The sequence below is a fragment of the Botrytis deweyae genome (assembly GCF_014898535.1).
Source record: "Botrytis deweyae strain B1 chromosome Unknown BDEW_011, whole genome shotgun sequence".
NCBI lineage: Eukaryota > Fungi > Ascomycota > Leotiomycetes > Helotiales > Sclerotiniaceae > Botrytis > Botrytis deweyae.
Genome location: NW_024066218.1, coordinates 185,301 through 207,713, shown reverse-complemented (window position 1 = coordinate 207,713; position 22,413 = coordinate 185,301). Strand labels below are relative to the sequence as shown.

Below are 22,413 nucleotides of genomic sequence, written 5' to 3'. Positions count from 1 at the left end.
AGCATGTAGCACCAGTGAAGGTTAGAATATACTAGGATTCTTGTACACGTTTGACTATGATAATAACTCTCGTTACAGATTCTCTGCTGCATGAAGATGGGATATTGCTCGAGTTCAATACGATCTGTGATTCTGTGCGATTCTACTTGCAATTGCGCATGCTCTTCGCCTGGCCACTCCGCCAAAAGGCATCACAGGGATTCGGCGGATGCTTCCTATCCTTAACCACCCTCGAGCCACCCAGGTGAACCTTACCGGGCACAGACCCACTCACAGCCTCAAGTCACCTCCTGTGAACTCTATTACTTCTCCCCAATTTAAGGTTCGACAACATGTTGAGTCGTGTCTTCTCTCGAGCTGGTGTTCACAATTCTTCGAAAAACATCACAATAGCTAAACCATCATGCCTAGAGTTGCTCCTGGCCAAAGAAAACGGGCCTATAGACCAAAGACTAAGACGGGGTGTGTGACTTGTAAGTATGTATTTTCAATGCTATTTGGTATGTCATATATCTAACCATGGTGTAGAAGTAAGAGACAATGATTCTTCCGTATCTTAGTGTAGATAGAATTTGTATGTAACTGAAATTACTGCAGTCCGAAGAGTGAAATGTGACGAAGGACGGCCATCATGTCAAAGATGTGCATCCACCGGCCGAAGATGTGACGGCTATGCTGAGGAGTCCAGTGACTCTCCTGCAAGCTCCAATTCCGATTTCAGCGATTACGAAATAAGTACTGCACTTATACAATCACCCTCGTCTTCAGTCATTCTCGCATCTGATCGAGAACGGGAGGCTTTTCACTTCTTTGTTAATATGACGGCTCCCATGATGGGTGGGTTTGGTAAGGAAAGCTGTTGGTCAGAAATGATTCCTCGAGCTGCACATCACGAGCCTTCCATACGTCATGCAGTCATTGCATTGGGTGCTCTGCATCACAGCAAAGAAAGAAATTCTCGTTCTACTTCATCGAGTAAGCTGTTCTCTTCTGCCGAAGACCAATTCCCCCTTTTAGAGTACAATCGAGCCATTAAATGCTTGGTGGAGCCATTTGCAAAGAAGGAACGACAGGCTATGGATGTGTGTCTAATCAATTGCCTTTTGTTTTCTGCCTTTGAGGTCAGTGCCTTTCTAATGGATGCCGGAGTATCGATGTTAATTTGCATGAACTGTAGATGATGCAAGGTAATTATGGCCATGGAGCCGCACATCAGGAAAGTGGTAGTAAGATACTTTGCGAGATCACATATGATGAAAATTCTCAGAAATACTATCATGATTCGCTCAAGACTTCCAACTACCCATACTTACCGATGTCACTTCTTGAAGAATTATATCTGCGCTCGGATTTTGTTCTTACTCAAGTAAGTTTGAGACGCTCCCTTGCGGATGATGTAAAGGTCGGATATTGATAAGTTCTCCTAAAGATGATCGACAGCTTCGACCAATCCCTTTACAACAAGTTCAAAAGCTCTCACTTCACAGCATACCCTCCAGCGATGTTTACTTCTCTTTCCCAGGCTCGCAACTCGCTCCATTTCTTCTGGTCTCGTTTCCGGATCGATCTCCATATTCTCGACTGCCAATCGGACTCCCAGGAACTCAACCAGCGTTTCCTTAATTGGCGAATGGAAACCATGCAATTCGCCCACAAATGGCTGTTCGCCTTCCAGGCCTTCATTCTCAAATATAGTGATACCTTTTCCGAAGCTGATAAAGTAGGCGCTGCAATTTTACAAATACAAAGCCATTCTGGATATATGAATGCGCATGTACCGCGCGGCGTCAAAGATAACCAAATGTTATGGGACCCGTTTTTGTCCATCTTTGAGAAAATCACCATGTTATCAGAAGAGGTCATTTCCAATCCTGCATTCGCCACGACCATTTTCCAAATAGATATGGGTATCATCGGACCTCTCTATCAAGTCGCAGGCGCATGTCGCCACCCAATCGTAAGGAGGAAAGCCATCGCCTTATTGGAACGCGTACCCAATCTTCAAGAGGGAATTTGGAATGCTGGTATGACAGCAAGAGTTGCTAGGAAAGTAATGGAACTGGAGGAGTATGGGATAGAAGATGTGAGGGAAGCGGCCGATATTCCGGAATTGGCGAGAATTAGTGAAGTGGAACCTGAATTCGAGAAGGATGGAAGACGAGTGACACTGACGTACAAAAGAAGCGACAGAGCAGGGGGGCCTTTAGTTAGCAACAAAATCACGGAAACTTTTGAATGGTAGAAAGATCTAAATAGAGAAGTAGTAATTGGCGAGTTGAACTAAATATGGCCCCCTCGAAAATGCAAACCAAAAATATAATTTCGCCCCAATATATTGTAGATTGGAACATTTGTTCATATTTGACCGTCTTTCTCATGCAGTATCTACATAACCTCTCATATCCACGCAAGAAATGCTGACCAGGATACCCACATAATCTTTCCCACCCCAAAACGCCATGCTATGTATTTAATACAAAAGAGGGAAGAGTTTGCACATCCATTTATCCGCAGGGAGGATTCATTCAGGGTTCGTTCGACGTCGTCCATCAGTTCAAGCTTATGTCGGGATATTATCGTTCCTCAACCGTCTTGCCGTCCTAAGATTTATCCATCCTACACACCCATCAGCCCCGCACCTCAATAGCATTGATCACCGGTCCTTAAAAACCTTCGGTTTCCACCCTTTCTCCAATTCGGCCTCCCTCTCCAATGCTTCTGCCTTAACCCTCACTTCGCCCTCTAACCTCTCTCTCGCTCTCAGCACTTTACTCTGGAGATAAAAACTTCCCCCCTTCTTCGGATCGTTCGTGTCGAACAATTTCTTGAACCGCGACATCACATCTTCCATATCCATTTTGCCCTCTTTTGGTGGTTTAACATTGAGAATTTTGCAGGCCTCATCTAATGTGAGACCATTGGAGGAGAAAGTTGGACCACCCGAAGCAGAACCATTTTGTTGCGCTTTTTGGTATGCTGAGGAGGCTTTTGCTTGTTTCCAGGATTCGGTGAGGGCGCGCCCGAGAACTCGTGAGCCGGTTATGACGACTTGGGTTATGATGCGATGGGCCTTTCATTCAGTCAGTTATGGGATTTTGCCATTTGGAGTAAAAGAGTGGCATAGTTGTAGGAATTGCACTTTGAAGATGTATGTGGAGCTTGTGAGAAGAGACTTATCGTGTACATACCATGATGATGGAACTGCGACAGTCAACAACAGATCCCAGACAATTGAAAAATGAATTATGGTGTGGAAAAGTCACTCACTGTTCACCAGAAGTCGAGAGATAATGTGAATACCTAGTATCTAGACTTTTTCCCGGAATAAACTTCCGCCATCGGCCGAGTTGGCAGGGATTCAAAGATACCTATTAATGCCTAATAAGGCTAGTAACCGTCATCAGTCCTCCAGCTAGCTGGTACCCCCAAAAAAGACACCTTAAGATACCTGCGCTGCAAACAACCAAAACAATCACAAATGCTTCTCCTATTCCACATCGGCTCCCCAACTCTGTAAACCCCATACCGATCAATCTGCAATACAAATTTAGAGCTTCTTATCTTTCCATCTTTTCAAAGATGTCGCAATTTTATTCCTCCCCTCCCCCCAATAACCCTTACGGCGCATCCAACACTGCAGCTCAAAACCTCCAATTCTACCCCTCAACATACGCTCCCGGCCCCGTCTCCGGTCACGCAACACCACAGGCAGCATATGGATATGGTGTCCCCCCCGCTGCGCAAGCATATCCTGGTGCTGGAGGCGGCGGATTTGGATTCCCAGCAAGTGGACCAGCGGGGGTTAGTGGGCGGATGGGAGAGAGTGGTGGATTGAGAACGGGATGGCTGGCTGCTTTTGGAACAGAAGGTTATGATGGTGAACCACCATTGTTGGAAGAATTGGGAGTGAATTTCGGTCACATCAGGAGTAAGGTATGATTATTTCTCCTATTATTATTCCCTTCTATGGAATGCGCAGATGCTGATTTGAATCCATAGACATTAGCAGTACTGAATCCCCTTGCGCATATCGATCAACACATAATGGACGATTCTGATCTCGCGGGACCCATTCTATTTTTCCTATTATTTGGAACCTTCCTCCTCTTTTCCGGAAAAGTACATTTCGGATACATATACGGGCTGGCGCTCCTTGGATCCTCCTCTCTGCACCTAATCCTTTCGCTCATGTCACCACCTCTCAACACCGATCCTAATTCTCAACAACCAGTCGGTCCCTCACATCTCTCTTCTACCCTTACATTCCCACGGAGTGCTAGTGTGCTGGGTTATTGTTTATTGCCATTAGTACTCACGAGCGTAGTGGGAATTATTATGCCAATGGATGGACTAGTTGGATATGTGTTAACCACATTGGCGATTGTGTGGTGTACATATAGTAGCAGTGGGATGTTCTGTGCGGTCGGCAGAATGAAGGGGATGCGAGGACTAGTCGCTTATCCTCTGGCCTTATTCTACGTTGGCTTTGGAATCATGGGTATTTTCTCAAGCAGAGGGGTTGGAACTTTAGGAAAGGTTGCGGGAGCATAAATACATAAAGGAATTGTAAGAAGATTTCTATATCCAGAGGCGCGTGGGAGGGGAGTCGCGGTTTACAAATGGCACGGGATGAAAGAGCTCAGTGGTAATTTATATGGTGTATGGAATGGAAGGGAACAGGTGGATCAGAAGGATGGCATGGAATGGTTTGGGGTCTGGGATCTGTACAATAGGTTCTTCTTTACTTGTACAGCACAACTCAAAGTACTCGTTTGAGGGATAAAACTTTTGCAATAGGGGTGGGTAGCTGAAGCGAATGAATGAATAGACAAAGAACAAAAATATATTCCTCGAAAATTCAGATCATGTGCAATCTTCTTTAGGGAAATGATATTGCAAGAATAAAATGATTACAATTCACACACGCTATGGTATAATATCCCTTTAATCCCCGTGAGAAATTAGAATCTCCCCTTCCAGATGCCTTTCCCAGTTTCACAATTACTCCGAATCCCATACCGAAAGTCCGCCTACCATCCGTCTACTCCAGTCCCATCCTGGCATCATCACTTAGCCCCCAGTCCGTTGCTCTCGGCCTCGTAAAAGGCCTCTCGTCATCTCCTTCCGATTGTAGACTCACACTACTTTTCCTACTTTCCCTTTCCAAGTATTCCTTCTTCAAACTACTCTTCTTACTGCTAAGCCGACCACTTTTATTACTCCTCAAACTAGCATCATCCCGATCCGAATATTCTGGTGGGGGACTTCTCGATCTAGAACCTGAGAACGACGAAAGTCGCGTATGAGCAGAGTTCGAATCTAGACTTGCAGATGCTTGGGTAGGGGTTGGTGAGGGCGTTACTTCCGTGCTCGAAGTTATTTCAACAAGCTCGGCGTCACGGTACCATTTCCTGCGGCGGGTATATCTTCCCCATCCATCTTGGCCTCGGCGACCGTTTTGCCACTATAGAAGGTCAGCTTTACATGTAAAATACAAGCGGAAACGATGTGATTGTACATACTTTATTATCATAATATATCCACCCTGTTCCCCCATCGCTCTCGGCTTTTGGTTTAGATCCACCTTCATCATATTCGGCAGCTCCTTCTACACGCCAGCGACTACCTTCAACCCACCTCCATCTTGCACCACCGCCCTCTACATCTGGCAATTCGAAATCTTCTTTTGGAGTAACAGCATTCAGATGTTCATCTGTCCATGCAGCCCTCTCATATGCAAACAATGATGTTGTCCATCCTAGTCCAACCCATCTGCGCTGATTTTCATATAGAATGAATGTAAACTTCACCCCTGGTGCTTCTGGTCTTCTCTTTATAGCTGCGTTTGCTGCCAACGATGCATCGGCATACGAAGATACCGTACGAGGTGGTAGAGGAGGTTTATAATTGGCCGCATTTGTGTTTGGTGATAGCTCATCTGTTAAATGTAGACCAGTCAAGGCAGTACATATGCGACGAACGAGGGATGATCTCCATAGTATCGTTCTTGCAATTCGATTCGGACGAGAATGCCAAGTCAGGAAAATTGTCCCTGTTACCAAAGCAATACGTTTTGTGGTGATAACCTGCAGAGGGGGCAAAGTAAGAATAATCCATACGGGTGTGATGAGAAGGATTCGTATTAAGAGTGTTGTAAGTGCCGGACGAGTTGTGGCAGACGTCGCTGTTCGCTGAGTCGACAGAAAATCCGTCAATTGTAAAAGAGGATCCAAAAGCACGTTGCATCTTGAAGTAAATATCTTCAAGGTTTCCACAATCTCGTCCAAAGTCTTCTGGTGCTTGGTATTTGTAATTTCGGAGTCGACTTTTTTGTGACCCTTCTTCTGCTTCTCTCCTGTCCAGCTTGTTGATGATAAAGGAGAATAACGCCTTGAGTACATCCCCAGTATTAAACCAATAACGACTACCAACGGTCCAGCATATCGCATTACAACATCTCCATATAGTACAAATGCCCAAAAACTAGCGACGAGCAAGAAGCTCTCCCAAGGATCTCCACTCGTCCATGTTATCAGCCCTACAAGTTTATTGAGGGGCAATAGAAAAGGATGCGAATATGCTAGAGCTCTTGTAATCTGCGGAGGAGTCGCGAGTAATAAGGGGGACTTGTGATGCACCAATATGGTTGATCTCTGTTTGTTCGCGGATGAGGCATGTGATAGAGTGACAGGAGAAAATGCAGCTATTGTCGGAGGGTTCGGATCAGAAGGAGTTGTTAAGGATCCGCCATGGTCATCTTTTCTTAAACTTGGAGTACCAGACATTTGATCCAACCAAGGAGTATCCTATTGATCTGATTAGATGTGAGGTTCTGAAGATCTTGAAAGGCGGATTGTTGGGAGAAGGCTAAGCATGGGGCAAGATTTGGTGACATACGAACGCAGCCATGGATTTATTTACAACGTCATTTCTATCAACAGGCTATAACAGGGGAAGGAAATGTTGGAGAAAGATCAACGGACTGCGTTAGAACTTCCCAAAAAGGAAATAATGATTTGATGAATTGTAGTATTTACGACAGGACAATGGAAAGAAGAGTTTCGGAGGAAGGAGAGGAAGGAGAGAAAGTAGAAATTTAATGAATGAGCGAGAACTTACAATTGAACAATGGAAGGAATGAAAAGCGCTCTACTCGGCTCGAAATCTGGGGTAGAGTACAATCACATGTCACAATATCAATCAATATGGACTATCAATCAACCTTATGAGTGCAGTTCTTTTTTCCCACTGTACGTCGCTAGCAGCCAATGAATGAGACTCTCGAATCATAATGGTGAGGTATTGATTCGTACTGGTGCATGTGAATGTACAAGAGGAGAAAGGATCCTAAGGCATACAATTGGATTTTGTATTAATTCCATTTCGTACAGGTACGGTAGGTACATTTGCAGAATCAATGAACGGTCAAGATCAAGAAGAGCAGGTACCTAGCACGTGCCTAGGTACTCCATAGAGTTTCACCACTGGTGCAGGTGCGTCTTGCTAGATCGCAACATCCTTTCTCCCTTTCTTGAGCTGACTCGGTGGGACGATCAGGTCATCATTTTGATTACCTAATCCCTCCCTCTCCTCTCCCCGCACCTGCCCGCACCGCCTTTGTATCTACCATGGCAGATTGCCGTACAGTTCATTGGCCGGATTGTCCCATGCTAACAATTTAACCGATCAATACAAATCAAAAATCAATAATAAGACAATGACGCTCCAGCCCATCTCTTAGGAAACTTTTTCCCTCAAACAATTCGATCCTCAACCTCAACCTTGACATTTTATCTGCAAAATATTATTCGAAAATGTCGCGTCAACCGCCTCTTCCCAATGGCCTTCCGCCTCGACCCCCTGGAACTTTCTGGGAAAGAGAAAGAGATGAGAGAAACAGCAATTATCATACACCCGAAAGAAATCGTCGCGACATGGGTCGTGATTCTTATCGCCCTGCTCCTGCTCCTCAATACGATAGTTATGCTCCCCACTCTGCAAACCGCGATCGCGATATGTACCAATTTGGTGGTCATAATCCTCCTCCGCCAGCCTATGGAAATTATGCTCCTGGTGTACAACCTCCCCGTCGTCCCTCTGGAGCTGGAGATCCTTACCGTATGAACGATGGTTATCGCGCTCCGCCCCCCGCCCCCAGCTTCGATTTCCGTTACGATGCACCACAGTCTATCAATTTCGAAAACCCCGACAGATTTCAATCCCATGGACAAGGTCGCAATAACAACTCTGGCGGTAACAGGGACAGAAATGATGATCATCTTCGTCGTCGTCGCGAAAAAGATCGACGCGACAACAATCGAGGACGTGGCAGCTATCGCGGTCGAGGCGGTCCAAGATTAGCAGCAGATCGAGTTTTCTTGAAAGGAAAACGCTCGCCTACTCCTGAACTCATGCCAGGTATGAATGAAGATGCCTCTGCTGATGTTAAATACAGAGATGTCGGCGACTTGTCTGATAGTGACGAAGCTGAGATGGACATGTCGGATGATGACGATAATGACGATCAACCTAAGAAGAAGATCGCACGAACTAGTGCAAAGGCTGCAGATGGTGACAGTGTTCCAAAATGGTCAAATCCCGATCCATACACGGCCCTTCCACCACCAGGCGAATCTGACCGAAAGAAGAAGGATGTCGTTAAACTTATTAGGAAGGCTCGTGTCGCAACTGGTCAAGAAGGCGCTACTAAAGTTGATGCTGCTCAGGACGACTTCATTTCTTTTGACCTCGATGCGCCCGCAAGTATTGATAGTGAAGAGGATGATTACGAGCCTCAACCCTTCGAGCAGTCCGCACCTGGTTCAGCCAAATCTTTCAGTCACCTCGAAAACATGCGAAAGTTTGACATGCCTCAGCAATCACAAGATACTATTACCCAATCAACTAGCATCAGTAGCATGCCCATGGATGACGTCCAAACTCCCCAGCGAGCATCTAAACCAGTAGATCTATCAACCGATCCCGCCCTAGGTAGCAGAAAGCGTACCGCTAACGATGTGATCAAGCCTCCACCACTTGTGACTAAGCTGATTCCTGGTAAACCTCCCAAGTCCAGTGGAACTCTTCTTAAAGAGTGGCGTGCCGGACCTGGTGTAAATGAAGTCCCTTGGCTTCAAGACCATTCTGATACCTCTAACATGGGACTTTGGTAAGTGATTCATCTACCAACAAAAGACACTTCAAAGCTAATACTCCTCTCAAGGCTGCATAAAGAGATAATGGACTTCTACTATCATGTAAAACCTCGCAAGTTTGAAGAAGTAATTAGACAGAAGTTACTTGTTGACTTGAGGAACAACTTCCGTAGATATTATCCCGATGCTGATATCTTACCTTTCGGCTCTTTCCCTGCAGGGCTCTATCTGCCTACCGCTGACATGGATGTTGTTATGGTGTCAGATGAGTTCATGGACGGTGGATGGCCTAAATACAGCAGCAAAAGTCATATCTGGCGGGTTAAAAGCAACATTGAAAGAGATCGTCTTAATACTGGTAGAATCGACGTGATCACCAGTGCTAAAGTGCCACTTGCTAAATGGGTCGATGCTATTACTGGCCTGAAGGTTGATATGTCCTTTGAAAACGATACAGGCCTCATCGCAAACAAAACCTTTCAAGAGTGGAAGGCTCAGTTTCCTGCAATGCCTATATTGGTTACCATTATCAAGCATTTATTGGCTATGAGAGGTCTTAATGAGCCTGTCAATGGTGGCATAGGAGGCTTTTCTATTACTTGTCTTGTCGTAAGTCTTCTACAGAACTTGCCACAGGTCAAGAGTGGAACTATGATACCAGAACATAATCTCGGCGAGATCTTGATGGAGTTCCTCGACTTGTATGGCAACGAGTTCAACACGCGTACCACTGCCATTTCTGTTAATCCACCTAAGCTTTTCCCGAAAGTAAGTCGTCCTCTCTATCAATTTTGTCATGATACTAATTTATTACTAGTCTACAGCTCCTCGCGGCCTTTACAGAGATTTTGATAGTCCGAAGTTCTCTATAATCGACCCAAACAGACCCGACAATGATATCTCAGGTGGTTCAAAAAACACCCCTGCAATTCAAGAATGCTTTTCTGCTGCCTATTCTGCTTTGCAGCAGAGTATGAACACATTGCAACACGCTGACCTTAAAACTCGTCAAAATCAGAGTCTTCTTCGATGTATCATTGGTGGGAACTACGAATCCTTCAAGCTCCAAAGAGACCACCTTGCCCACCTACATGAACAAATAGTTGGTCCAATTGAAGATGAGTAGTTATGAGTTCACGTAATGTTCAGGCCCAGAGCCGTGTAACACTTAGTTCATTTCTCGGTACATTCTTTCAGGTCGCTGAGTATGCAGTACAAAGGGATGCCCAGGTGGTTATTTTATTATCAAGGCGTACGGATAAAGTCGATCAAGATACCCAATTGGCGTTCAATGCACGAAAGGTCATTGACTTGTAAAATAGCTTCGCAGATTTCATTGCTTTCCTTTATTTTCTCTATTTTGGCAGACTTGAGTTGGACCGGTTCTGATGATTGTCTCAACTGACCACTGACCTTACCCTAGATGATCGACACGAAGTCAAAGTCAAATGCCATGGATCTTCAATGACAAAGAGACGAGGCGCTATCGATCTCTACATGATACGAATACATTACATTGCGCGCAAATACAAATTTATTATTCTTTTATGCTGTCCCAAAACAAAACTGATTTCAACTAAATAAACTAACTACTAGTGTGATATACTGATAAATCTTTCCCTTTCAACCTTCCAGGTAAGAAGGATGAAATACAAGATCATAATCTAGTCGGCGATCTTGATCGAGCTCTTCTTGGGCACGTCAAGATCGCGCAACGGCTTGGATTCTTCTTTTTCGACAACCCTTTCTCACTGTAGTCGCGCTTTATGTGCGGCTATGGAGAGGAGTCACAGGGTTAAAAGAAGTGCGGATGCGGGAAGGAGAGAGCGGAATGCTAAAGCGGTGGCCTGTTCTATTTATGGCAGTAGCATTGTGTCAGCCCGCCAATTATATAATTACGGCTTGGGTAAAAAGGAAGTCACGGTTGACTGTTCCGGTTGAATCGGAAGGATTATGCTGGCGAGGGATGGGCTCGATGAGGATTTCATTTTCGTCCGGTTTGTTATCTTTACTGGGAAGTTGGATAGGGGGCTGTGCTCATCTCGGGATTATAGGAGATGGACTGTTCGCGCTACTTTATGACTCGCCTTTGATGACTACAAAGATGAAGGTTGTGATGTGCGAGGGTGTTGTGGGGTTGAGTTCGAATTCTGCTAGTTGGAGTAGGGGGGTCTTGGTGCGAATCCTGGTGTGGGTTAGAAGTTAAATTGTTGGTATTTGTAGGGCGTGCTACGGGGGAATTTAGATGGATGGCGGTTTGATACTGTTGGGGATACTCTTGGTAGGTAGGTAGGGAGGGAGGGAGATGGATGAGTGTGGAAATTGTCTGAGTTGCGCTGCACAGAAGATTAGTTGAAGGCATATAAATATAAATGGATATTTTGGATGGAGTTGTTGATACCGTCCTGCTTTCCATATCTAAAATGGCACGAGTCTGAAGATGCTGTGGAATATCTGTATGGACGAGATGGAAGAAATGGTGTTTGTTTGATGGGTTGTCGGGGTATGTTATTTTGGGATGAGATGAAAGTCATAGAAGAACCTTCCTCGCTTGCTAGTTCTTGGGATGCGGAATGGATGATGGGTTTTGCAACCTTTGGCGTTGATTGATCTCTTTGAGGGTCCGTTCAATAGATTATTCTCATAGTTTACATCTTAGATCCTTCGTCTCAAAAGTGATCGTGGCAGTCTATACTCTTGCGCAATGCAATCGAATGCGGTTGTTGCGGAGCATTCTTCCTTTTTGTACAATGTTAAAATAGTTTCAAGCGTGAATGTTGATCGGTTGAGTTCGGCTTCACTTGGATATTAGATTTCTTGAAGCAGCATTGTAGGTTCAGTGTTGGATGCATCTGCATGATTTGTTTACTTAATGTTATAGGAAGCGCTATTGTTACTATTACTATGGACGTCAATCTTTGTGATGAATACAATTATAAAACAACAAGATTGAGAGGTCGTTGCTAGAGAGGAGCAGTTGTGATCTTGACTCCATTTGAGCATAGTGCGCGTGAGTCCTTATATAATAATTACAGTTTAAAAAAGTTATCGAAGAACAATAGAAGAAAAGAAGAATCAATGAGATCTCACGGAAAAGAAGCAATTGAAGTCTCGCCGAGAGAAGTGGTGAAGGTCACATTATGAAAGTATAGACTGAAGTAACTGAAAATATTTGTATTTACAGAACAAAAGAAAAAAAAGAAAACGAAATTAAGAGCCAAATGAGTGTGGTGTACTTCTCAAATAAAGAAGTACAAAAGATAACTAAAAGAAAGAAAGAAAGAAAGAAAGAAAGAAAGAAAGAAAGAAAGAAATGAAGTATACAACAGACGTTGAATACAATAGCCGAAAGAAAACGCGAAATTGAAAAAAAGCCTACTCTTCAACCAAGTACCTTAGATCTATGCACATTCGAATGAACATTCACAGACATGTGTATCCTTTGGCTCACCCAACAAACGACCATCGAAACAAGCGCAGTTATCGACCGTGTATGCCTTTCCATTGAAGCTCCAACGAGGAACCTTGAACCCCCTCTTCTCATCGAAAACATTTTGGAGAATCAGTGATTGGCTCCATCCCTGAGCATCGATGAAGACGTTTTGGACGAGCCCGTTTTTAATGGCTCCAATCACGGTACAGGTGTTTGAGTAAACGGTCGCGCGGGCGTAAGCAACGAGGTTGTTGGGGTTAGATAGATCGTTGTTGACGGCCATGGTGTTGGTGTTCCAGTTGAGAATACACATCTTGGGGTCGAGTTGCTTGATGCACATGGGAGTGAGGGTGTTGGGATTTGTGGAGATGATAGCTGGAGCTGGGAGGGCTAGTGCTGGGGAGAGCACGGCTAGGATTGGGAGGTAGTTGATGAGTTGCATTGTGGTATATTTAGTGATAAGCAGTTTTTGTAGTTCGAGATAGTTCGTAGAAAACGGAGTTATGAAGTATATGTATAATTTTGAAACTTTTGCTTCGGTGGATTCTAAAATGTTGTTGCTAGAACAAGCTGTCATATATAGCAAAAGTACTAACAAAGACATAAAGCCCTGTCAAAAGAATCTCCCCTTTCTCTCTGAGACAAAGCATTGAAATTTCTATAAATGAAGATTGTTAGTACTCAAAGCAGGGGAACAAGCTTCACAAGTCGTTTGTGCAAGTCGAAGAGATTCTAAATATGGGACAAAGAGAGACAAAGGTCAATCAACTTTTACCTAGTCTGATTGTCTAAAAGTAGAGTGGTCCTATGATGGAGACTCAAGATTTCGATCCCTCCAATTTTCTGCGTGGAGTGTTTCCAATTCCGCCCAACGTGCAATTTAAGATAGCAAAGATCAGAAGTTGAAGCCGTGAACAGAACCCTTGGGTATTGAATTACACTTTATTCGTTGTTGACAACTAATCGTCTCAAGCCCATCAGGCCTATCCAAACAGCTTCCTCGGTTCTAATAGTTCGACTTCCCTGACCAGGACACACATTTATCCATCTGTCGAAGACATCCTTTGCCTCCACAACACCCAATTTCTGTAGTTCTCCATCATTCTTAACAGCCACTTCTAGGCCTGCAACGCCACCAAATACGACTAGTAGGTGCTTGAACTTCCCTACCTTCTGTTCCTCATCATCATATAGATCTTGGACATCAACGCCTCGCTCAGAGGTTGCAATAGTCATATCATAGCCTCCATCGTATCCACATTCTGTGAACACGTCGCTTAGACATCCGGCTCTCCTAACATTCCATCCCCAATAGTAGCCACCCTCTTCTCTTGGCTCTTCTGGACTCACAGCTTCTGCTGTGATAATATCACAAGATTTATCTTTTGCGGCCTTCTCCCCTTCCGCGTCGAATTTCAGAGTGACTCTATTATTTGCTGGTATCTGCTCCACCACTGTGACTGGTATTCTTAATCCTGCTTCCACAAACGTTCCATGTTCATCTGCGCCAGGTAATGTGGTACCCTCCCTATACATACACCACTCGTCTGCCCTCAAGTGATGTGGTAAATCTATACTAGGCAATGCGCCTGCCGTTCTTAAGTTCTCATGAATTGGAAATAGATGCTTTCGTAAATTTGGGGGTGTTTCTAGAAAGCTGAGTAGATGGGTAAGGAAATGATCGGGATCTGATTTTGCCGTGTACTCGTCTTCCAGAGGCGGCTTCTGCTGAGAACTATGGGATTGAGTGGCTGGATGTTTAGGCTTTTTCGCAGGACGAGCATTGCCATCGTCAAAGACAATGACTTCGTCGACGCAAAAAACTGCGAGGGCGCGGGCAATTTGACCCGCCATAGATGTTTTTAGATCATGGCTTTGAGCGCTGAAAAAGTCAGCATGATTTTGTCATTATTATTTGCAAAGGTATAATACTTGGCAATAATACTTCCCGGTAAAGCTACACTGACTGTCCAATCTCGACCTTTCTTGGGCTGAAATACAGCTGTAGGTTTAGAAGTATCAACCGCATCAGCAGCGGTCACTTTCCCGTTGGAAGTTTGTCCATTGGCAGTGGAATCGGCATTCCCAGTGGCATTGGCTTCGGCCTGGCGCTTCCGCTTCTATAATCAAATACGTAAGTATCCACTGACCAGTTAGTGATGTCAAAGAAAACATACCTTTGCGTTCGTCTCTCCTCTACCCATTTTTGTAAATAATTTGGAAACTTTGGATTTCTTTCCAAAATATATATGGAGGCGGTCAAAGTTTATCCCGATAAAGCGGCAGAATCTGATAATCCATGCGCCCGATAAAGAACCACACCAGACCAGATCTCCACTTGAAGCTTTCATAAGCTCAATCCGTAAGCAAGCAACCAGACAAACATTCCGACGACCCAACTTACTTGATATTTCAGAACTTGCAAGACATTATTACAATAAAAATGGCGGTACATATCGAATCGTCTATGCAGTTTAGCAAATTGCTAGGCTCATCAACTATAGTTGTTTCCGATTGTAATTCGACTTCCCCCAATGCAATAGATGCATATCACTAACAATACATACAGTTTATGCGGACTGGTGCGGACCCTGCAAAGCCATCGCCCCAACCTATGAATCTTTAGCTACCAAGCACTCGAAGCCAAATCGTGTTACATTTACGAAAGTCAATGTAGATAATCAGCAGTCCATAGCTCAGCGATATGGAGTTAGAGCGTAAGCAAGACCCTTCGATACTTACTAGAGCTCGTTCTCACAACCCTACTAGCATGCCAACCTTCCTCATCTTTCGATCCGGCGCTGTCATCGAAACTATTCAAGGCGCAGATGTTCGTAAGCTCACGACCGCCATCGAGAATGCTGTGAAACTAGCCGGTGCACCAAAGCCATCCTTCTCCAGCCCAGGACAAACACTGGGCGGATCTGCCCCTACGCGCTCCACGATGGCAAGACAATTTAGCTTTGATAGGCTACTCCACGATATTATTGCATTTTTCGGACTCTACCTCTACTCCCTGTTCTCATTTGATGCATACACCGCAGCAGAGAACTCACCATTCAATATCCATAAGGTCCCTGCTGCACCGGCAGCAAAAACACCCGGTGGAAGAGCTGGAGCAGCTACTCAGGTCGGAAAGAAACTAGGGACTATCGCCGACTTAGCGGGCAAAGACTGAATGAAATGCGTGGAGTTTACTAGGCGCTATACGGGTGGCGTAATTTTTGATATCATCTTTCGGTTAGAATACCTTCATTCTTGGTACCATCACAATATAATTGAGCAAAAATTACGCTGGAAAATTATATTCTGCGAGTTTCATCTTTCTTACTGGGCAACCTTACTACCATATTTGCTGTTTGATTCTGTCGGACACAAGCTTATTCTGTATTTTGCCGCCATACATTACTAGACGGCTGGATGAATAGGACTGAACTCCTTATTCTCTTGTTAATGGAATGTTTTGTTGCATGAGAATATATCCTGTCACTCTATTCAACCTCGGCCCTAAAAGTATTATAACCTAACTCCATACTTGTGCCTGTATCTTTCTTTGATCTACTCGTACTGGAAGTGGAAATTCGCAGTGGTGGGGTACCTGAGATATGCAGGTTAAAATTAAGCCTCGTGATAAATGGCGGTCCTCCATGTCAAACCTGGTAGTCAAAACGGTCTTCCAATGCGTTTTTTTTTTATCTAGTTGACAATGCGTGGGGAATCCTTACCCCGCCAGCCTGCATACAACTGGAGTCTTTGATTGTTAATCGCAAACTAAATAATAAAGCCAGGACTTAAGTCTAAACTCCGGGTGACGTCAAGTTCTCTTGCCTACTTCACAAGTGTATATAAAGGCATTAGTTTCCATCTACAAAGAGTACTTCATTCTACATCGCTGCAGCAAACAAAAGAACTCCTTTTCCAACATGGCCAAGAACTTAATGAAATACACCAACCTTGGTGAATCTGGCCTCAGAGTCTCCCGTATCTGCGTAGGTTGCATGACCTATGGCGATCGTCGCGGAAGCTTCAAAACGTGGGCTGTCGAAGAAGCCGAGGCTCTCCCCATCCTCAAAGCCTGCTATGATTCCGGTATCAACTTTTTCGATACCGCAGACGTCTACAGCAACGGCACATCCGAAGAGATTCTCGGTGCCGCCATCAAGAAGTATGCATTGCCTCGTGAGAACATCGTTGTTGCCACGAAATTGTGGGCGCCGGTTGGCAAGAGAAAGGAAGAGGGATGGGAAGCTCCACTTCAGATGACACCTGAGGATAGAGATGCAAACGGATACGTCAATGCGTATGGATTGAGTCGCAAACATATCTTCGATAGCGTAGATGCGAGTTTGAAACGCTTGGATCTGGAGTATATTGATCTACTACAAATTCATCGATTTGACGCGCGCACGCCAATAAAGGAGACGATGAAGGCCCTGCATGATGTGGTTGAAAGTGGCAAGGTTAGATATATTGGTGCGTCTAGTATGTATGCGCATCAGTTGTTGGAAATGCAGTATACGGCGCGACTCAACGGATGGACGGAATTCATCAGCATGCAGAATTTGCATAATGCAGCTTATAGGGAGGAAGAGAGGGAGATGGTGCCGAGTTTGAAGAAATTTGGTATGGGTATGATTCCTTGGAGTCCGATTATGATGGGGTATCTAGCCAGGCCTCACGATCAGGCTGCAGAAAGCAACAGGGGAAAAGCTATGAGTGGGAAGTTCATGGGGAATGAGTTTACGGAGGCGGACTTGAAGATTAATGAGAAGATTCAGGAGATTGCGAAGAAGAGAGGTGTCAGTATGGCGATTGTGGCCATGGCTTGGAGCTTGAGCAAGGAGTATGTTACCGCGCCTATCGTTGGAATGGGAAAGATTGAGAGAGTTCAAGAGGCGGTCGATGCCGTTAATTTTGAATTAACCAAGGAAGAGGTAGCGAGCATTGATGAGCTATATCAACCTAGGAAAATCATAGGATTCTCTTAGCTTTGTGATTGAATATGGAAGCGAGTGTTACACTGGGTTAGGGGGCGTTAGAAGTGGCAGTTATAAACTCAAATTAAATCAATACACAAAGTCAGTTGGTCCTTTAAGAGAGCTTCAAGTCATGATGTGTGTGTAGATTAGAATAATAAGTACGTGTTCAAAATTATGATTCAGTGAAACACAGTGTTTAGCATACCTCAAATTTTCACTACACAAAAAATATAACACCAAAATGCTGTGGCATTAAAGACTAAAGACATTTAACGAAACCATACATATTGCCAGGTACAAGCCCTCACTACGAGTAAACTATGTTCACCCATCTTGGAACAGAATTTGTTTCCGACTGCTAATCAAACTTCGTTGAAGTATTCTTGACCAATATGCTCAGTGTGCACACACTTGTATATTCGATCTATTAGGCTAACAAAAACAAGCTCAGTAGTTGATCGAGAATCTTCAAGTGATGATACCGCTCGAGTAGATAAAATTTTCTAAAACATCGTTGCAACATCTCTGTCAAATTGATAATAAATACCTATCCCATCTAGACTTTCGCGTAGGCCTCCAAGTTATCAGCTGAAAATTATTACTCATCAATCAGTAGATCAGTAGGGTATCAAAAACATAATATTACTTTCAGTTCCTAATCCATCACGAAGAATCTGCCATGATAAGTCCTACAGTGATTCTCAGAGCTCCCAATGGCCCCTTTTCCTTGACTAGCTTTCCGAACATATCTTTAATCTTACTCAAACTCTTACGATCATCTTGTTTATGCCCTACACGAGTGTTAGTATCACAAAATCACCGATGAGATGCCAGGAAGACTGGTACTTACAGCTATTTGGCAAGCCTATATCAAGATCCAGATGACTCTCTACATCCCCGATCCAGTCAAAACCAATCTTCCACCCCACTCGAATCTGGACATCATCCCCATCAAGAACAATATTCGTCCGTCCCATCTGTCGAAACAACTCCCTTCTCGTCCATTTTCTGGAGTTTTCTTCTCCCTCCCCATCAGCCACCTCGTCATCTTCAATAGCCTTTCTCTTCCTTCTTTTCTTCCCTTGCTTTTCTATACTTTTCCTCCTGGCTTCCGCTGTCCCAAATTCTCTTTCCGCATCACACCAAAACTTTGCTCTCGCTACAGATACTTCGGTCCACCTCCCCATAGCCCAGCACACTGTACCAATATCTTTTGCGTGCGGCCCATCACTACTTGCTCGTCGCCGGACAAATGGTCCGAGTTCAGGCTCCGCGTTAGGATCTAATGAATCCACATTAAGCGAGGATATGGTCAGGGAAGAGGTATCGACTATCATAGAAAGGCGTGCGCTGAAAAGTCCAGAAGGATGGGATGCGGAAATTTGATGGTGTTGTAAGGTTGGTACGAGGAGTTCCGTAGTAGATTCGTTGGACGAAATGGGCGCAGCTGGAAGAAGAGTGATATTCGATGTGTATGTCAGATGACTGAATAGTTGCAAATGTGGGAGTGGATCGTCAAGTACTATAGGAAGATGGGATGGAAGAGGCTTCTGAATTGGTGGTATAACTGCTTGTCGGGCTTTACGCCGTCCAGCAAATGGCAAGAAAAGATTAGTGGCTTTTAGAGCGCTGATATTTTCTGGCCTGTCTTGTTTCTCAATTGCAGTTGAGCGTAAGAGTAAATCTAGTATCTCTTCAGGGTTTGATGCTCTTGGCGGTTTTGTACTTTTTGACTCGTGGTGCAGACGCATCCTCTCATTCTCCTGATTCGCCAAACTGACATCGGCTTGCAATTGCTGTAATTCTTTGAGAAGATCATCTCTAACTTTCTTCTTCGCTGCATGTGGATCATGCGGAATCAAAAATCTAGCCGACTTTCGTCTCTTAGCGGGTGGTTCTTGTGATGTGTCTACTTCTGGCGGCGGAGGTTCTGCACGCGGTTTCAACGGAGATGACTTCATCTTTGCGCCTAGTGCCTTGTTCCTTCTGGCAGTCTTGCTTGGGGTATTGTGAATTCCAACTGGTGGTGTTGTGACGACTGGGTCTGCAATACCACGCTGCGTGGGTGTCGGTGGCAAGTCAGGCTCTTCTGGTGTTGCTGGTTTCTGCCTTGCTTTAGATGGGGACAGAAATGTCTTTTCCGAAAATGTGAACAGTGGCCGTTGTGTTGGCCTAGACATAGATAATTGCCGAGCTTTACGCTCGGTGGGAGAGTCATCACTCATCAACGGATTTACATCATTGGACTTTGGAAGCTCGGGTACTTGAGGTTCGTCCTCTAGTTCCTGTTGTTGCGGCACATCAATTACAAAAGGGTCATTTGTTTGTAAGGTCCGTGGTTGAGGTGGTACGGGATCATTTGGAGTCGTAGAAACAACCTGATCTGCGATTTGCGAGTCAGGCACAATCTCTTCCTCTTCTGAAGCCCGGGAGGGTTCGGCGGGGCTCGCAGGCAGAGCAGATTCAGCTGATTGTGCAACTTGTGTACCTGGAACACTAATAGACCCAAAAGCTTGAGAAGAACGAAGTTGACTTGAACCTCGGCTCCTAATGACCACTTCCTCTGGAGCCCTAAGATAAGGCTTTAAAGCTTGAACGGGTACTGGATCTTTCGGTGTAGTTGAAGCATATACAGGTGTCGGTTCTTTGGGTGTTGTTGAAGGGAATACAGGTACTGGCTCCTTTGGTGTAGTAGAGGCATGTAAAGGTGCCGAATCTTTTGGAGTGGCAGAGACAGATTCATCCATTTCTATAGACGTTTGAGGCACAGTTGTTCCTAAAGCTGGCACCGCAGCAGGTGGTGATCTCCTCAGCCCAGTTTTCTTGAAAGGATTGAAATCATCTTGCGATTGTTCTTGCGGTTCTGCCGTAGGCTGGCTACTTTGTCCCGGTACGGGTGACCTTCTCAAACCCGTCTTTTTGAATGGATTCGCAATTCCCTGAATATTCTCAAATTCTGCCGCGGGCTTGAAATTGCTCCTTGGAGTTTCGGTAGCGATTGGCCGTTTGGCAGGGGATCTTGACATTCTCCTCGGTTTCGATGCCATTCCACCTCCAATCGATCGAGCTCTCGTGGGTGTCCGAGTAATCGCATCATCTCTGGTCGATTCTGAAACTGCTCGTTCTGCGCCAGTAGTAACACTCCTTCCTCTTTCTCGTTGCGGTGTATTTCCCAGCGCTCTATTGAAAGTATTCTGTACTCTCCCTTTACTCGGAGATCTGCCAACTTCCGGTCCTGTAGAAGTGGCTCTCCCGAGTATTTGCGGATTATGGCGTGCTAAGCTTGCCTTCGTTGGAGAGGCAAACGAGGGATAACGCGACGATTGTGAAGGGACGGGAATGCGACTCGGGGTTGGTGGGACATTCGCAGTGGGAATTGGAGTCTTCGAACGACGTGAGGGGGTGTTATCTGCCATATCCGTGGGCGTCTTGCGCTATCCCATTGCTGTTTCAATTGGAGAAAAATATGTTGTTGTAAAGCAATGTTTACTTTAATTTTGGATCGCGTATTGGGAGGACGCGACGGGAGGGGTTTCGCGAGATAGCTAGAAACATAAAATTCACCACTTCACTACGAGTACAATCATGACTAAACAGAAATGGTAACATTAATAAAAATTTATCACCTTTTCAGGTTATAACAGTTCTTGGAAGGCACTCATAATTATAATGGAATACAATCACAGTTTTGAACCTGGAACGAATGTTGCTGTTTGAATGTGGAGTGAAGTTTCAATACTACTGCGGATGCTGACCGTTCCAATTCACAGCGATGACGTTTCTCGAAAACTTTCCGAAGCTTCAATCCCCGAAAAATAAATAATGCGCCTGCCGCCGATTCTTCACCTACGTAGAATCAACCAACTGTTTGAAGATCCAACTGTCTCTCTAATGATTTTGCGATAACACATATCCTTCAAATTACTTTACAGAGTATATTTCTCAATATAACAGCCGAACTACACAACATGGAACAAAGAACCCTACTCCGACTGTCACAACGCCTCAAACTCCCACCCTCAATCCGCCAGCTCCCCTCCTTTCCACGCCACGAATCTACATCCAATAAGCCAGCCCACCAAGCTCACCCTGTAGGCGACTACTATTCCTTACTTCTCTCCTCTTCTTCTCCAGAAATATCCTCCGCGCCCCCCACTACTGCCTCCCCCTCAAATCCGCCTATAACCCCGTCTTCTCCTCCTACAGAACCCGCCGCAGACCCCGAACCTGCGATTCTATTCTCCTCTCGTCTATCCTCCCCTTTAGAACGACGCTCCGAGATCTTGCGCAAAAGTCAACGTATAGCAGGAGTACTCGTCCCGCCGCGCCCAGAAGAACCAGATAATTGTTGTATGAGTGGGTGTGTGAATTGTGTTTGGGATCGCTATCGAGATGAAATAGAGGAGTGGGCGGCTGCTAAGAAAGATGCGGATAGAGCGTTGAAGAAAGAAAAGAGGAAAGAAAGTACGGGGGTTTTGGCACAGGCGGCTACGAGTATGGATGATGATGGTGGTGGGAGTGAGGGAAACTGGGATATAGGAGGGGAGGGAGATACCGATAATTTATTCGAGGGAGTGCCCGTTGGCATAAGAGCTTTTATGGCGCAGGAAAAGAAGTTGAAGGAAAAGCATCTTAGAGAAGGCACGACGGGGTAATGGAAAACTGGAGAAGGGGAGGTAGAAGAACAAGAGCAGGAAGTACCAGAAGAATATTGGTACACCCGAAGCGAATAGAGATCCTTTTCTGGAGTACAAAACACTAAGAACCGGGCGCTCACGGCGTAGAGGCATAAGGGATTGCGGTAGATCTCATTGGTGTCTGTACATCACATACTGTAGATAGATCT

General features: G+C 44.9%; 11 protein-coding genes across 11 annotated transcripts; 6 read left to right on the top strand and 5 right to left on the bottom strand.

The window, feature by feature from the left end:
• Positions 1-403: 403 nt before the first annotated feature.
• Positions 404-2,242, top strand: EAE98_005526 (uncharacterized protein; the record flags this gene model as incomplete). Its single annotated transcript, XM_038953148.1, has 4 exons — positions 404-473; positions 598-1,121; positions 1,178-1,366; positions 1,430-2,242. 4 exons carry the CDS (start codon positions 404-406, stop codon positions 2,240-2,242), a joined length of 1,596 nt encoding a protein of 531 aa, XP_038810249.1.
• A 6-nt stretch (positions 2,243-2,248) lies between these two features.
• On the bottom strand, positions 2,249-3,275 carry EAE98_005525 (uncharacterized protein). The gene is made up of 2 exons (XM_038953147.1): positions 3,189-3,275; positions 2,249-3,070 (listed from the first exon to the last, which is right to left on the bottom strand). The coding sequence occupies exons 1-2, from the start codon at positions 3,189-3,191 to the stop codon at positions 2,654-2,656; spliced, it is 420 nt and encodes a 139-aa protein (XP_038810248.1). The 5' UTR covers positions 3,192-3,275; the 3' UTR covers positions 2,249-2,653.
• A 304-nt stretch (positions 3,276-3,579) lies between these two features.
• On the top strand, positions 3,580-4,551 carry EAE98_005524 (uncharacterized protein; the record flags this gene model as incomplete). Its single annotated transcript, XM_038953146.1, has 2 exons — positions 3,580-3,933; positions 4,000-4,551. The coding sequence occupies 2 exons, from the start codon at positions 3,580-3,582 to the stop codon at positions 4,549-4,551; spliced, it is 906 nt and encodes a 301-aa protein (XP_038810247.1).
• Positions 4,552-5,041: 490 nt separating this feature from the next.
• Positions 5,042-6,909, bottom strand: EAE98_005523 (uncharacterized protein; the record flags this gene model as incomplete). The annotated part of the gene is made up of 3 exons (XM_038953145.1): positions 5,042-5,464; positions 5,523-6,806; positions 6,898-6,909. 3 exons carry the CDS (start codon positions 6,907-6,909, stop codon positions 5,042-5,044), a joined length of 1,719 nt encoding a protein of 572 aa, XP_038810246.1.
• Positions 6,910-7,814: 905 nt separating this feature from the next.
• Positions 7,815-10,701, top strand: EAE98_005522 (uncharacterized protein; the record flags this gene model as incomplete). Its single annotated transcript, XM_038953144.1, has 3 exons — positions 7,815-9,169; positions 9,224-9,923; positions 9,973-10,701. 3 exons carry the CDS (start codon positions 7,815-7,817, stop codon positions 10,279-10,281), a joined length of 2,364 nt encoding a protein of 787 aa, XP_038810245.1. The 3' UTR covers positions 10,282-10,701.
• Positions 10,702-12,556: 1,855 nt separating this feature from the next.
• On the bottom strand, positions 12,557-13,030 carry EAE98_005521 (uncharacterized protein; the record flags this gene model as incomplete). The annotated part of the gene is made up of 1 exon (XM_038953143.1): positions 12,557-13,030. The coding sequence occupies one exon, from the start codon at positions 13,028-13,030 to the stop codon at positions 12,557-12,559; it is 474 nt and encodes a 157-aa protein (XP_038810244.1).
• Positions 13,031-13,530: 500 nt separating this feature from the next.
• Positions 13,531-14,792, bottom strand: EAE98_005520 (uncharacterized protein; the record flags this gene model as incomplete). Its single annotated transcript, XM_038953142.1, has 3 exons — positions 13,531-14,470; positions 14,521-14,708; positions 14,766-14,792. The coding sequence occupies 3 exons, from the start codon at positions 14,790-14,792 to the stop codon at positions 13,531-13,533; spliced, it is 1,155 nt and encodes a 384-aa protein (XP_038810243.1).
• A 239-nt stretch (positions 14,793-15,031) lies between these two features.
• Positions 15,032-15,766, top strand: EAE98_005519 (uncharacterized protein; the record flags this gene model as incomplete). Its single annotated transcript, XM_038953141.1, has 3 exons — positions 15,032-15,104; positions 15,158-15,305; positions 15,358-15,766. The coding sequence occupies 3 exons, from the start codon at positions 15,032-15,034 to the stop codon at positions 15,764-15,766; spliced, it is 630 nt and encodes a 209-aa protein (XP_038810242.1).
• A 745-nt stretch (positions 15,767-16,511) lies between these two features.
• EAE98_005518 (uncharacterized protein) lies at positions 16,512-17,576 on the top strand (the record flags this gene model as incomplete). The annotated part of the gene is made up of 1 exon (XM_038953140.1): positions 16,512-17,576. One exon carries the CDS (start codon positions 16,512-16,514, stop codon positions 17,574-17,576), a length of 1,065 nt encoding a protein of 354 aa, XP_038810241.1.
• A 654-nt stretch (positions 17,577-18,230) lies between these two features.
• On the bottom strand, positions 18,231-20,983 carry EAE98_005517 (uncharacterized protein; the record flags this gene model as incomplete). Its single annotated transcript, XM_038953139.1, has 2 exons — positions 18,231-18,358; positions 18,418-20,983. 2 exons carry the CDS (start codon positions 20,981-20,983, stop codon positions 18,231-18,233), a joined length of 2,694 nt encoding a protein of 897 aa, XP_038810240.1.
• A 552-nt stretch (positions 20,984-21,535) lies between these two features.
• EAE98_005516 (uncharacterized protein) lies at positions 21,536-22,222 on the top strand (the record flags this gene model as incomplete). Its single annotated transcript, XM_038953138.1, has 1 exon — positions 21,536-22,222. The coding sequence occupies one exon, from the start codon at positions 21,536-21,538 to the stop codon at positions 22,220-22,222; it is 687 nt and encodes a 228-aa protein (XP_038810239.1).
• Positions 22,223-22,413: the final 191 nt, after the last annotated feature.